Here is a 14,946-nt window from a genome sequence, read left to right as displayed (position 1 = left end):
TTTTGTTTTCCTATATATATATATATATATATATATATATATATATATATATATATATATATATATATATATATATATATATATATATATATATATATATATATATATATATATGTATATATATAGTGGAATAATATATACCAGTATGACAGTATTGAAAGTTGTTTGCCTTACATAGACCATTATAAAATATGCCCACGATATAAAAAGTAAAAAAAGGAACAAAGGGGTCGGGATTGTGTTGGACGGGAGGGAGTGGGGTCGGTGTCGTGTTTGGTTGAGGTGATAGACTCGAGGAATCGTCGATATTTCGTTACATTGCATGCACTGTTCTAGAGCTTGGGGCGATCTACTGTCCTCCTCAAAAACAAAAATTATTCGGAAGCAATACTGATGAATATACACGAGCGTTATACCGACGACACAAACGTTTTGGATGTGGATGACATCCGAAAACGATTTGGAATTGAGGAATAAAGAAATTTAATCAAGGTAGCGGACTAAGCCTCATATATATAGTGCACCTTGATATCCAAGCGTGTCTCGATATAAAGCACATAACTTCCACATGTATGTACGTATTTATTTATTTATTTAATTGGTGTTTTACGTCGTACTCAAGAATATTTCACTTATACAACAACGGCCAGCATTATGATGGGAGGAAACCGGGCAGAGCCGGGGGGGAAATCCATGACCATCCGCAGGTTGCTGCCAGACCTTTGTATGTGCGTATGTAAGTAGGCTTTTGGTTTTACGTTGCAATTTTTCAGTGATATGATAACGAGTCTTTAGGTGTGGGTCTAAGTGTGTCTTCTTGAAGCAGGGCGAGTCGAAGTCGCATAAGTGCACAAAAATGTCAAATAAGTAAAGTAAATCTTCGTTGATGCAAGCAATGCGTTGAAGAGGCATAAGAATACGTGTGCCTTAAAATAAGCAGATAATGACAGATTCAATGCGTTTATCATAAGATCATCTTCGAAGAAATAAACAAATCTTGAATATAAGTTGTCTTGGTCTTTATAAAAGATCGGTAACGCCCAAAACATCTTGAAAAATTTTGTAAAGCAATTTCGCTGAACACGCTATATCTTTCATCGAAACACGTATTCAGCTGAATCAATCTGTATTGAGGAATACCTGTGATATTCTTTAGGTGTTCGTCTATTGATAACATTGCAACTGTCAAGATTTCGTTTGGCTTATTTGAATGTGTTCTCAGTTAAACACAGCGAACCCATCAAAATTCATTTCCCCATTTGAAGGTTTCTTGCATTCGACTCATTGCATATATATCAGGATTTGTTGGACTCATTTGAGGTGTTTGTATGTTCAACACAGTGAAACCATCATGATGTGTTCCACTCACTCGAAAGTGTTTGTGTAATAGATACATTGCATCCATCAAGATTTTTTTCACTAATTTCATTGTTAATCGCTTTGCATTTGTCTATTCTCATTTTAATGTTTAAGTGCATGTTAAACACGTTGCATCCATTCATAGTCATTTATTTTATTCATTTTCGCGAAAACTCATTACATTCATTAATGTTTGACTGACTTATTCTGAAGTATTCGTGTACTAAATCTATGACGCCGAAACAGACATTCAAAAGTTTTACGCAATTTGGAAAAAAACGTTGTCTTTACGAAAAGCAGCTAATCAAGAGCACGTGTTAACCTGAATGGCACAGCAATGAGAAATACTCTTGATATTTAATGCACACGTGAATAAAACAATTATTGTGTTTAATGCAATGTGTTTAATACATGAACACCTTATAATGTGTGAAACAGCTCTTGTTGGATGCAATGTGTTTAATACACGAACACCTTCTAATGTGTAAAACAGCTCTTGGTGGATGCAATGTGTTTGATACACGAACACCTTCTAATGAGTGAAACATCTCGTGGTGGATGTAATGCATCTATTATACGAACACACCCATATGAATAAAACCAATACTAATTTGTGTGGCTAATGGAAATTAAGACACAATCCATTGTCCATATAAAAGCACTTTATCTAGTGAAACTCGAGTAGAAAATGTTTTCAACAAGATTCCATGCTGTATGAATAAAACTCACTTTTTGACAATACATATATAGAGTGTATTTATACAGGTTATATCTACAAATACGATCTACGATTAGAAAATGAAAGAGCTTTAAATGTCAGTAAATGAATTGTTTTTTTTTTTTGGCCATTATTCTAAGTAATGGACGAATATTTACACGTATTGTTTTTATTAGTGGTACATCTACATGGGCGGCATGTGCATGTATATAGGCTGTATGATTTCACATTGCTTGTCAGCGCATTCATGCGTGACAGAATTAATATACACCTGTAATTAAGATGATGGATTCCGTTATATCAAAGATCAGATAAAGCGTCATCCACTGGTGCCTGTTCCGATATGCACTGATGATGGATGTTTGAACTCTTCATTACAACATGTAGACAATTTGACTTGGTTATGTATTTAATGTGCTGTTATCGAATTATCGAAAGTGTCAAGTAAATGAACATATAATATTACAATGTGACGAGGCCTTATAGATCGCTATGTATTCAAAAGTTTTATTGTAGCCAGCTTATCCGCTGCGATAATCGTTTTGTGGTTAAGTGAATTGTTATTTCTGCCTTTCTTTTCTTTCAACCTTGACGCCTACATTCATACATTGTGCAATATGTATGGTAATCATAATAAAGACTAACTTTGAAGCAAGCCTATGTCTAAGCCACAAAATGTACGTATCTATAGATCAAATCTGGAAGAACAAAATCAAGTTTTACACATGTATGTCTTGGATTATGTAGTCAATTTTGACACGATATGGCTGAAATCCCGCCAATCCCGCTAACCCTCAGTCGTTCATTTCATATACAATAGTCCACCGTTGTCATGCAGTATATACAGGCATGTATGAAAATACGCGCTCCTAACATGCTGTCGAGTGAACCGTGAAATACATTTCTGCCAGTCATTTTCCTTACTTTCACCCCCAATTATTCTTTGTCATTTTTTTTTTGTGTGTGTGTGTGTACGTGTTTATACCCTGGTGCTTTTTATTTTATTTTACTTATTTCTTGTTCGTGATTTCAGTTTAGTATTTGAGGGACGTATTGAGAGCCCCGTACATATCGCCCCGCCTTTGTCTGTCGGCACTGTATGCCTTCAATACTGTTTATCGCATCATATGACAGTTCTTGGAAAGGTCAAAGTTGAGGAGCCTCACTTTCGCATCAGTGCTGTCGTCAACATGGCGGCGACCAAATGAGAATTTCCTACATTGGGTGTACTTTTCTTATCATTTTCATGGTTTACTGTTGACCAGGGGTAAACGAATCCCCTTTGTTTGTGAAGGTGGGTGTCGTGTCCGCTGCCTTGTGCATGAGCTGCCCCCGTAATGCCCGCGTTGCTCGGCTAAGGAGGGTATCTTTTCGGTGGGGAATAAACCATGGGGGCTCAGCAGGGCAAGGAATCCAGATCAAGTTCCGGAAAGTCCAAAAAGACAAAAGAGCCTCGGGTACCCTCTGGGAATATATTTGCTGAGCACACTGGTAAGTTATAATGTTCTTTCTATACCTAGGTTTTATTTTGGTCGGCCGACCACGATGCATTTGGCTGTTGGGTGTGAAAACATTTAGCGGTAGTGAGCGTTGTCTATGCATTGCTGAGTGTCGAGAGCAGAGAAATCAATGTTTCTCCGGCAGACGTCTGCCTGTAAAACTCGCCGATTTTGTCCGATCTGACTCATCGGTATCACTGAAAATGTCTGGCCTTCTCTCTCACCCAATCCCCTTTCTAATAACAACACACAACGTACTTCACAATTATGTGGAAAAAGGCCAAGCCTACTGTGTTACTTATTAGTCAGTTTTGTTTTGCTTTGCTTTGCTTTGCTGTGTGTACCCTCTCTAGTATCTTTGAACATACATACATGATCGTGTATTGTATATGCGCTTAGCCTAAGATCCCCCCACCCTCCCGTGTTGTGTTTATAGGCTTTGGTTACAGCACTATGTCATATAGTTCATGTGTGGCAGCTGTCTACATGTATTTGTGAGTGTCGCTATTGTGAATGGCTTGTACAGTTAGCTACTAAAGCACTGTATAATAACCAGCCCAGCGAATGATCGAGGCGAGGCCAGTCAGTGCTATGTGAAAGTAATCAGTGATGCGTGCGGTTTTCTACGCCTAACTGCTGTTTTGTCCCTATAATTTCCCACTGTCATTCCTTGACCCAAAGGGCTTTACATGTGTGAGAGAGAGACCAAGAGTGTGTGTACATGTATGAACATTCATATTGTAGTACAGTGTATGAAGTGTTGTATTCACATGTATATGTGTATACATAATTTTTTTTTTCCCATGGACGTACATTAATACTTGACAGTATAGTGAGAGAAAATGCTCAGCAGTGTATTGCAAAATGATTAAATAGCTGCTTATCAAATTACAATGCTTTGCTGTGGTTGTGACTGGTCCGTTCATGGGGCAAACAGTAACTAGTTGGCCATTTACATGTACTTGTAGAGCAGACCATACCTGCATCGTAACCAGTAAAGACCAACTCCTATTTCAGTCCTATAAGTAGGGCAGCCTGACTCAAATCTGATCAGTGCTGTTCATACATGTATATATGGTATTCTACGATACACTGCCCGGGCTTAGCCATAAAACAATAAACAATGTTACATGTTAAGCCTTTCAGGTCGAGTCGCCTTATCCCTGAAGAATTATGGTGACCTAAAATTTCATCCTTGACTAAGTTGCACATTTTACTCGATTATCCAGGGACTCTATGGATCTGAGAAAGGCTCTTGGAAATTAGTATCATATCCCAGTGGAATGATGGAAGTTTCAGCACCCATAGTAATATTTTGTGACATTTATTTGCCTCTAAAATGCACTTTTTCTGACAAACTTTTAGGCCATTTATAGTAAGGCTGAGGGAGGCAGCCAGAGTACTGTTCATGTACATGTGTAAAACTGTAGCTGAGATAAGTAGTTTTAGTACACTGTACATGTCACAGAGTTGACCAGGATGATCATTTTATAGTGCAGGGTACCATAATGATATCACACACTTTCTGAAGAGGGACACATTGTATGCATCCATATTGACAGTTTTGCTGAGCAGCACATCTTCTTACATCTTTTCTGGACTAAAAAATGTAGATTTTCTTTTGAGTACCGACAGTGCCTAATTCTGAAAACAAAACAGGAAATTATTTGTGACATATTTATCATTTATAAGACATGTATATGTGTATATAATATAATAAAATGAATATATATATATATATATACTTATTTTAGTCCAGAAAAGATTATATATACATATATGTATGTGTGTGTGTGTGTGTGCGTGTGTGTGTGTGTGTGTGTGTAATGAATGACATGTTAAATTGGAGCAAACCATGGCCAAGTGATTAAGATACATGTACTTATGTATCTTTCAGTCCCTGAAACAAGCAAAGTTCAGTGAATCCCGACAGAGGACAAGAAATTTATCGATTCCCCACTGTCACGATATGTGGGGCCTTTGTGACAATAAGCAATTAACACAATCATGTGACCATATACACAGTCCAAGTAACAATCATATAACCATTTACACAGCCTAAGTTACAATCATGTGACCATTTACACAGTATAAGTAACAATTATGTGACCATTTTCACAGTCTAAATAACAATCATAAGACCATTTACACAGTCTAAGTTACAATCATGTGACCATTTTCACAGTCTGAATGACAATCATATGACCATTTACACAGCCTAAGTAACAACCGTGTGACCATTTACACAGTGTAAGTAACAATCATAAGACCATTTACACAGTATAAGTAACAATCATGTGACCATTTACACAGTCTGAATGACAATCATATGACCATTTACACAGTCTAAGTTACAATCATGTGACCAATTTCACAGTCTGAATGACAGTCATATGACCATTTACACAGTATAAGTAACAATCATGTGACCATTTACACAGTCCAAGTAACAATCATGTGACCATTTACACAGGAACAACGTTAAACCCCAAGCACTCACTCACTCACCATTTACACAGTATAAGTAACAATCATATTTACACAGTATAAGTAACAATCATGTGACCATTTGCACAGTCCAAGTAACAATTATGTGACCATTTACACAGTATAAGTAACAATCATGTGACCATTTACACAGTCTAAGTAACAATCATAAGACCATTTTCACAGTCTAAGTTACAATCATGTGACCATTTTCACAGTCTGAATGACAATCATATGACCATTTACACAGTATAAGTAACAATCATATGACCATTTTCACAGTCTGAATGACAATCATATGACCATTTACACAGTCTATAAGTATAAGTAACACTTGTTGAACATCACTTGTCTCTCGTATGGCGTGGATATGTGTAGCTACATCACACATGAGAAGTTCATCAGTAACTTGCCAAAGGTCATTGGTTTAATCTAAGTGATTTTGTTCACTCATAGGTCTGACTGCCATCATGTAAGTGAACAATTCATGAGCATGGCATCAGCATCTATAAGATAATAAGTAAATATATAGATGTAATACATAGGCAAAGTTTTCATTTTAATGTTAACTACCTATAGTGTAGACAAGCCTTGTATAGACAAAATGTATGTGATAAAATCATGTCACAGGTTGTCAGCAACCAAATCAGATGTACACATATATATGTTTATCATTTATGATCACATGTAGCATGCAAAAATCAGTTTCAGTTCAGACTTGCTTACCTCCAGTAAGTGGTGAAGGCATCGTTCACACTGGTCAGAGGTCACAGAAATCTACATCAGCCTCTTTGCAACAGCATGGTAGTTTGTTAATATGTGTACCTTTAGCATTGTGTTGGTAAAAAATTGGTTTCAAACTTTACAACATTCAGTGAATTAAGAAAACATAAAAATCAGCTGATCTTGAAGATGTTAATTTACATTAACATGTGTGTAGTGATGAATGTGGTGGAGGTCAAAATTTTGTGGAAGTGGATCCAGATCTTGTGTTCAGATCAGCAGTATTGGACGACACATTCTGCTAGACAGATAGACAGAGAGTACCCTGCCGATGCGGTTACATGTACACGTGCACTTACATGATCGTGTGACCATTTACACAGTCCACGTGTACAAGTATGCCTTTATAATAGCCCTTCCACAAATCCCGCCGAGGCCATGTTGTTTTAATAATTTTCCTTAAATTTGCATGTAGACTGTATTGTCTTACATGAACATGTATGTAGTATAGTGGATGCTGAAAGCACTTTGCCTACCTCAGCATTTTTACCGGCTAGCAGAGCGGATAAACATATAACACTGCATATGTTATATCAGCTGATGTAACACTCTGGCTGAGCAGTTGATTTTGTTACATCAACAAATTTGGTGGTTTATATTACTGAAGACACCTGATCTGAATGCCTGGCCCAGCTAGTGCTGGAGACACTTGATCTGAATGCCTGGCCCAGCCAGTGCTGGAGACACTTGATCTGAATGCCTGGCCAAGCCAGTACTGAAGACACCTGATCTGAATGCCTGGCCCAGCCAGTCCTGGAGACACTTGATCTGAATGCCTGGCCCAGTCAGTGCTGAAGACACCTGATCTGAATGCCTGGCCCAGCCAGTGCTGGAGACACTTGATCTGAATGCCTGGCCCAGCCAGTGCTGGAGACACTTGATCTGAATGCCTGGCCCAGCCAGTGCTGAAGACACCTGATCTGAATGCCTGGCCCAGCTAGTGCTGGAGACACTTGATCTGAATGCCTGGCCCAGCCAGTGCTGGAGACACTTGATCTGAATGCCTGGCCCAGCCAGTACTGAAGACACCTGATCTGAATGCCTGGCCCAGCCAGTCCTGGAGACACTTGATCTGAATGCCTGGCCCAGCCAGTGCTGAAGACACCTGATCTGAATGCCTGGCCCAGCCAGTGCTGGAGACACCTGATCTGAATGCCTGGCCCAGCCAGTGCTGGAGACACTTGATCTGAATGCCTGGCCCAGCCAGTGCTGGAGACACCTGATCTGAATGCCTGGCCCAGCCAGTGCTGGAGACACCTGATCCCGATGACTGGCCCAGCCAGTGCTGGAGACGCCTGATCTGAATACCTGGCCCGGCCAGTGCTGGAGACACTTGATCTGAATGCCTGGCCCAGCGAGTGCTGGTGTTTTGATGTATGGGAATGGTTTTGTCCTGATCTCATCTTTGTAGGAGATACTTTATTTTGGGGGCCAGTGAATTATTTTATGCTTGTTGAAAATGTACTTTTAAATCATGTACATGCACTTAAATAAACATGTACAGGGGTGTGTACGAATATCAGGATTGTACTTGTTTGTATGCTGTCATACTCCCAGAATCGTCATGTTTACAACAGCATTTACATGTACATGGACTTCTAGGCTCAGGTACACATACATGTAAGATCCTCTCTACAATACGTCCAATTTGATAGTGAGCTGAACGAATACACGTACATGTACATGGACTCCTAGGTTCAGGTACACATACATGTAAGATCCTCTCTACAATACGTCCAATTTGATAGTGAGATGAACGAATACACGTACATGTACCTGGACTTCTAGGTTCAGGTACACATACATGTAAGATCCTCTCTACAATATGTCCAATTTGATAGTGAGCTGAACGAATACACGTACATGTACATGGACTCCTAGGTTCAGGTACACATACATGTAAGATCCTCTCTACAATACGTCCAATTTGATAGTGAGATGAACGAATACACGTACATGTACATGAACTCCTAGGTTCAGGTACACATACATGTAAGATCCTCTCTACAATACGTCCAATTTGATAGTGAGCTGAATGAATACAGGTACATGCACGTGGACTGCTAGGTTCAGGTACACATACATGTAAGATCCTCTCTACAATACGTCCAATTTGATAGTGAAATGAACGAATACACGTACATGCACGTGGACTCCTAGGTTCAGGTACACATACATGTAAGATCCTCTCTACAATACGTCCAATTTGATAGTGAGATGAACGAATACACGTACATATACATGGACTCCTAGGTTCAGGTACACATACATGTAAGATCCTCTCTACAATACGTCCAATTTGATAGTGAGATGAACGAATACATGTACATGTACGTGGACTCCTGGGTTCAGGTACACATACATGTAAGATCCTCTCTACAATACGTCCAATTTGATAGTGAGATGAACGAATACACGTACATGTACATGGACTCCTAGGTTCAGGTACACATACATGTAAGATCCTCTCTACAATACGTCCAATTTGATAGTGAGATGAACGAATACAGGTACATGTACATGGACTCCTAGGTTCAGGACACACATGTAAGATCCTCTCTACAATACGTCCAATTTGATAGTGAGATGAACGAATACAGGTACATGTACATGGACTGCTAGGTTCAGGTACACATACATGTAAGACCCTCTCTACAATACGTCCAATTTGATAGTGAGATGAACGAATACACGTACATGTACCTGGACTTCTAGGTTCAGGTACACATACATGTAAGATCCTCTGTACAATACGTCCAATTTGATAGTGAGATGAACGAATACAGGTACATGTACATGGACTCCTAGGTTCAGGTACACATACATGTAAGATTCTCTATACAATATGTCCAATTTGATAGCGAGATGAACGAATACACGTACATGTACGTGGACTGCTAGGTTCAGGTACACATACGTGTAAGATCCTCTCTACAATACGTCCAATTTGATAGTGAGATGAACGAATACACGTACATGTACGTGGACTTCTAGGTTCAGGTACACATACATGTAAGATCCTCTCTACAATATGTCCAATTTGATAGTGAGATGAACGAATACAGGTACATGTACATGGACTGCTAGGTTCAGGTACACATACATGTAAGATCCTCTCTACAATACGTCCAATTTGATAGTGAGATGAACGAATACACGTACATGTACGTGGACTTCTAGGTTCAGGTACACATACATGTAAGATCCTCTCTACAATACGTCCAATTTGATAGTGAGATGAATGAATACAGGTACATGTACATGGACTGCTAGGTTCAGGTACACATACATGTAAGATTCTCTCTACAATACGTCCAATTTGATAGTGAGATGAACGAATACACGTACATGTACCTGGACTTCTAGGTTCAGGTACACATACATGTACATGTAAGATCCTCTCTACAATACGTCCAATTTGATAGTGAGATGAACGAATACATGTACATGTACCTGGACTCCTAGGTTCAGGTACACATACATGTAAGATCCTCTCTACAATACGTCCAATTTGATAGTGAGATGAACGAATACATGTACATGTACCTGGACTCCTAGGTTCAGGTACACATACATGTAAGATACATGAGTTTGAGATAGAACACCGCAGCATCTTGGTGACATCGCTTTGTGTCACGACAGTGTCACTTCACAACCCATGACCATCATCAGGGACATTACCATGGGCTTATAATGGCAAGTTTCTAAACTCCTGTATTGCATTAAAATTAAACATGTTTTATTAGTTAGCAACCTTTCTGTTCCCAGGGGGGCCTCCGTGTCTCAGTTTGTTAGCGCGCTAGCGCAGCGTAATGACCCAGGAGTCTCTCACCAATGCGGTCGCTATGAGTTCAAGTCCAGCTCATGCTGGTTTCCTCTCTGGCCGTACGTTGGAAGGTCTGCCAGCAACCTGCAGATGGTGGTGGGTTTCCTCTGGTCTCTGCCCTGTTTCCTCCCACCATAATGCTGTCCGCCGTCATATAAGTGAAATATTCTTGAGTACGGCGTAAAACACCAATCAAATAAATAAATAAATAAATTCTGTTCCCAGAGGTTAAATCATAGATGCTGAATGTGCAGCACACAGGCAGGCTGCACAGTACACATGTGTGATATTGTGAGAATTACATGTAGACTCTGAGGTATGCTTGATGTTGGAACAGAAAAGCAAGTTCTTTGTGCATGTTTACAATGATTTCCTTTAAAATTTAAACTGTGGAATACCTGTTATTTCATACATTGTATCTGTAGCATTTTAATATTGGTCCAGTTCAGTACATGGGCAGTGGTATACTGTGTATGAATTAATACATACATAGGCACAGTGAAAGGCTTGTCCAAGGCTGCTTAAACAGTATACGAGATCTACACACATCTACACTACACTACTATATTGTAAGAGATGTCAGATTGATTTATTATACATGTACATGTATGTATTGGGATGAAGGTCTTCGTATGCATGCATGTCAGCACACATGTATATGTGGACCCGTCTGTATTAGCAATCCAAATTTCCTTTTGCTAATTCTTAACAGCCTAGTCAGGCTTCTAACATGTGGTAAATAATACAAAATGTCTCCTCCAAAAGTGCATTTTAAGAGGGAAATAAATATCATCGAATATTACTTGTTTGCTGAAATGTACAGTTTGGCCAATAGGATGTGATCCTACCTTCCAACAAATATCAAAACACGTTCCTAAGATCAAATGATCTCTCAAACTTGGGCACGATGCGCACTCTCACTATGGTTGAAATTTTGGGTCATTTACCCTGATGTATTCCGGTGAACTTTCTATGCATATGTTTTGTATAATTTTAATAATTGCTTTAATGACCTGACAGGCAAGTCCTAATACTGTGGATGAATACAGATATACAACAGATCATGGTCACTGCCCTGAATCTGACAACAGCGTACACTAAATACACATGGACTGATGGTAGCATTACAAAACAGACTGGGATCGTTCAGAAATGATTGTCAAAGTCACTGTCACTTGATATGAGTCAGCCTTTCTTGATCCGAGTCGATCTGAGTCAGCCTTTCTTGATCTTAGTCAGTCTTTTTTGATGTGAGTCAACCTTTCTTCATCTTAGTCAGTCTTTTTTTATATGAGTCAACCTTTCTTCATCTTAGTCAGCCTTTCTTTATCTTAGTCAACCTTTCTTTATCTTAGTCAACTTTTCTTTATCTTAGTCAGCCTTTCTTCATCTTAGTCAACCTTTCTTTATCTTAGTCAACCTTTCTTTATCTTAGTCAACCTTTCTTGCTCCTCCCTCCTGGCTATTCCTGATGCCACTTTCTGCATTTCATTGTTAACATTTGTTGTTCACGTGTACATGTTAGAGTGTGAATTGTGCTCCTTGTCAAATAACTACTTGTACATGCAAAATATTTATTTATTTGATTGGTGTTTTATGCCGTGCTCAAGAATATTTCACCTAAATGAAAGCGGCCAGCATTATGGTGGGAGGAAATGGGGCAGTGCCCGGGGGAAACCTACATGCAAAATACATCTGCTAACTTGGATATATATATATATATATATATATATATATATATATATATATATACACGTACATGTACAGTCAAGCTTGAAGGGATTTTAAAGGTTGGCAAAGGACAAAATGGCAAATTTTCCAGGCACAGGTATTCACATTATGAAGAAAGTGACAGTGTTACTTTTATTGTAGTTTTGCCCTATAACAAATAGAATTTTGTGCTCCACAAAATACATATTGGTGTAGCACATTGTCCTTGACCTTCTGCTTATTCCCAGGCTTGTTAAAGTCAGCTGGCTCATTGATAAGGGTGACCCTGTGTATCACTGATGTCCTCTTCTGTTTTTCACTGAGGTTTGAGCTGTGGATGGTCACGAGTTTCCTCCCGGGCTTTGCCCTCTTTACTTCCACCAGAATGCTGGCAATGCATTGTTGTATAAGTGAAATATTCGGTGTAAAAACCCAGTAAAATAAGAAAATAAACATATAGTTGTCCTTTGTACGCATACTGATACAATGTCTAATACAGTACATGCACATGTATACCTGTAAGGGGCTGGGATAAACCATCTCTTCAGTGTTTTCATAAATTTAGAATCTAAATAGTGAAGAACATCAGAGATTCATGTACATGTACTCTGGGTGGCTGAATTGAATACACATATACAAATATATGTGTATTTTCCCTGCAAAAGTGCATCTTAAGAGGCGAATAAATGTCATAAAATATTCCTCGTGTTTGTTGAAACTTACATTTTTCCAATAGGATGTAATCCTGTCTTAAAACAACATAAAAACTCCTTTCTAAAATCAAAAGATTTGTCTGAATCAGGGAGAACTTGTGTATGAGTACAGTATCATTTAGTGTTGGTTGAAATGGTCAGAGTAAATACCTGCTAGTCTTGTCTCAATATCCAGCATCACAGACCCATGACATTGTGCATATCTACATGGGGGCTGGTAGTCAAACAACAGAGCATGTATTGCTGCTGTTGGGACTGCATTTGTCTCCCCTTTCAGTCTGGAACTCTTCGGGCTGAATCAATTATAGTGTGGATTATACAGGGCAGACTATGGTTCATTGTTTACAGCTCGTGTACATCTCGGGTGTATTGTGTGTTAGTAGATGTATTGTTTGTAGAACACTTGTATAATTATCTCAAGGATTATGCATGTATATGTGTACCTCAGAGAGTCTAACATTGCATGATTGTAGTATATGTAGGCCTGTACTGGTGTTTCCTCCTCTGTGTAATCGGCTGTTGTAAACAAATCGTTAAGTGACTCTCACATTGGCGAAAGGCTAATTCACTTGGGTGTAAAAATTCTGTCAGTAATGTAATACTCTGTTGAGACATCATTCTTCTGTTGTGAAGTAATTATGTTTAATACTTGTACACAGTTGTAAATGTCGCAACAGTTCATGATTATTTCTTGTAGTTGCCATCAGCCCTGGCCCTGATGAGTTCATTCCTCACCCTTTTCCATTCTTTGGAATTTTTGGACCATTTGTATATACCATTTTGCCTACTGGTATTGGGCTACTGTTACTTACAGACAACCAGGGCCATGTCTAGAGTCACTTCAGTACTGGAAAACATTTGGGCTCTCAAACTGCTCAATGCCCAAACTAAACAAGCTGTTTTAAAAATAACAAGTAAATTAAACAAAAATATACCAATAAAAAGTTGTTTTCATACAAATTTATTTCATGCACAGACTTAAAAGCTCTTAGAAAGCATCATTTTGAGATGTATTTGTGAAATTTCTTTATGCACAGTCACAATGTCACCATCAAAGTCTGGGATCAGAGCCTTTATTGGTTTTTTCTAGATATGACCACTTATAGCACAGTCGGTGGACCTGTCCCCCAACAGGCGTGTAATAACGTCATGCTGGATGATTCTGAAGGATTCTGCTACACAGTCGTACAAGTAATCAATATGTATGTTTTGTCAAATCAAAAAACATAAAATACATGTAGTATGGGTAACAGAAAAATTGAGAATGAGTGAACATTTACATGTAGACTGTAAATACTGTGTGTATCTCTCTACAGTTTGTGTTGATGTACTCCAAAGGTCACTGAGTGCACAGCAATTCACTGCTTATCAGGTTTCCAGATAATAGTGTTTTATGCTGAACTGGTTTGGATGTGGTCATGGTGTTTATAATTAACTGGTGTACACATCATTTTAGGTTGTAGAAGAAAATAAGCGTAGGAAAGATAACCGTGCATTGTTTTCCTTTTATGTATGTACTTGTATTCATGTACAGTACATGTATAAACACAAAAAAAAAAAAAAAAAAAACATATCTTTGAGCAAGAAAAAGAAAAAAAACCCTAACCCTACCCAATATGTAAGGTCAGATAATTATTGTTTATTTTCGAAATCATAGCTTGTGTGAAATAAAAAAAGGTAAGGGGGCGAGTTGTTTTATGGCAAGGTTTTATTACTATACGTAAAAAGGTAATTACATGTGTGTACCCACGTTGAAGAGGTGACCTCTTTTCTGTTTTTATACATTCAAGCCCGTGTTCAGTTGTTAATGATAATAATTAATATGGAACTGAGCCACTCGTACATGTATTC

The 14,946-nt window shown here is 38.5% G+C and overlaps 1 protein-coding gene across 2 annotated transcripts in view; it reads left to right on the top strand.

Annotated features, from left to right (window-relative positions):
• The first annotated feature begins 3,267 nt into the window (after nucleotides 1-3,267).
• Nucleotides 3,268-14,946, top strand: part of LOC135481082 (tyrosine-protein kinase Abl-like) — a 57,159-nt gene continuing 45,480 nt past the window's right edge. For both annotated transcript variants that reach the window (XM_064761016.1, XM_064761015.1), the window contains exon 1: nucleotides 3,268-3,568. In XM_064761016.1, the coding sequence (XP_064617086.1) occupies nucleotides 3,466-3,568 (103 nt within the window). In that variant the 5' untranslated portion in view covers nucleotides 3,268-3,465. The remainder of the gene's footprint in view (nucleotides 3,569-14,946) is intronic.

This window comes from Liolophura sinensis, chromosome 13 (assembly GCF_032854445.1).
Source record: "Liolophura sinensis isolate JHLJ2023 chromosome 13, CUHK_Ljap_v2, whole genome shotgun sequence".
In the NCBI taxonomy this organism is placed as follows: Eukaryota; Metazoa; Mollusca; class Polyplacophora; order Chitonida; family Chitonidae; genus Liolophura; species Liolophura sinensis.
This window is presented reverse-complemented; position numbering and strand designations above follow the sequence as displayed.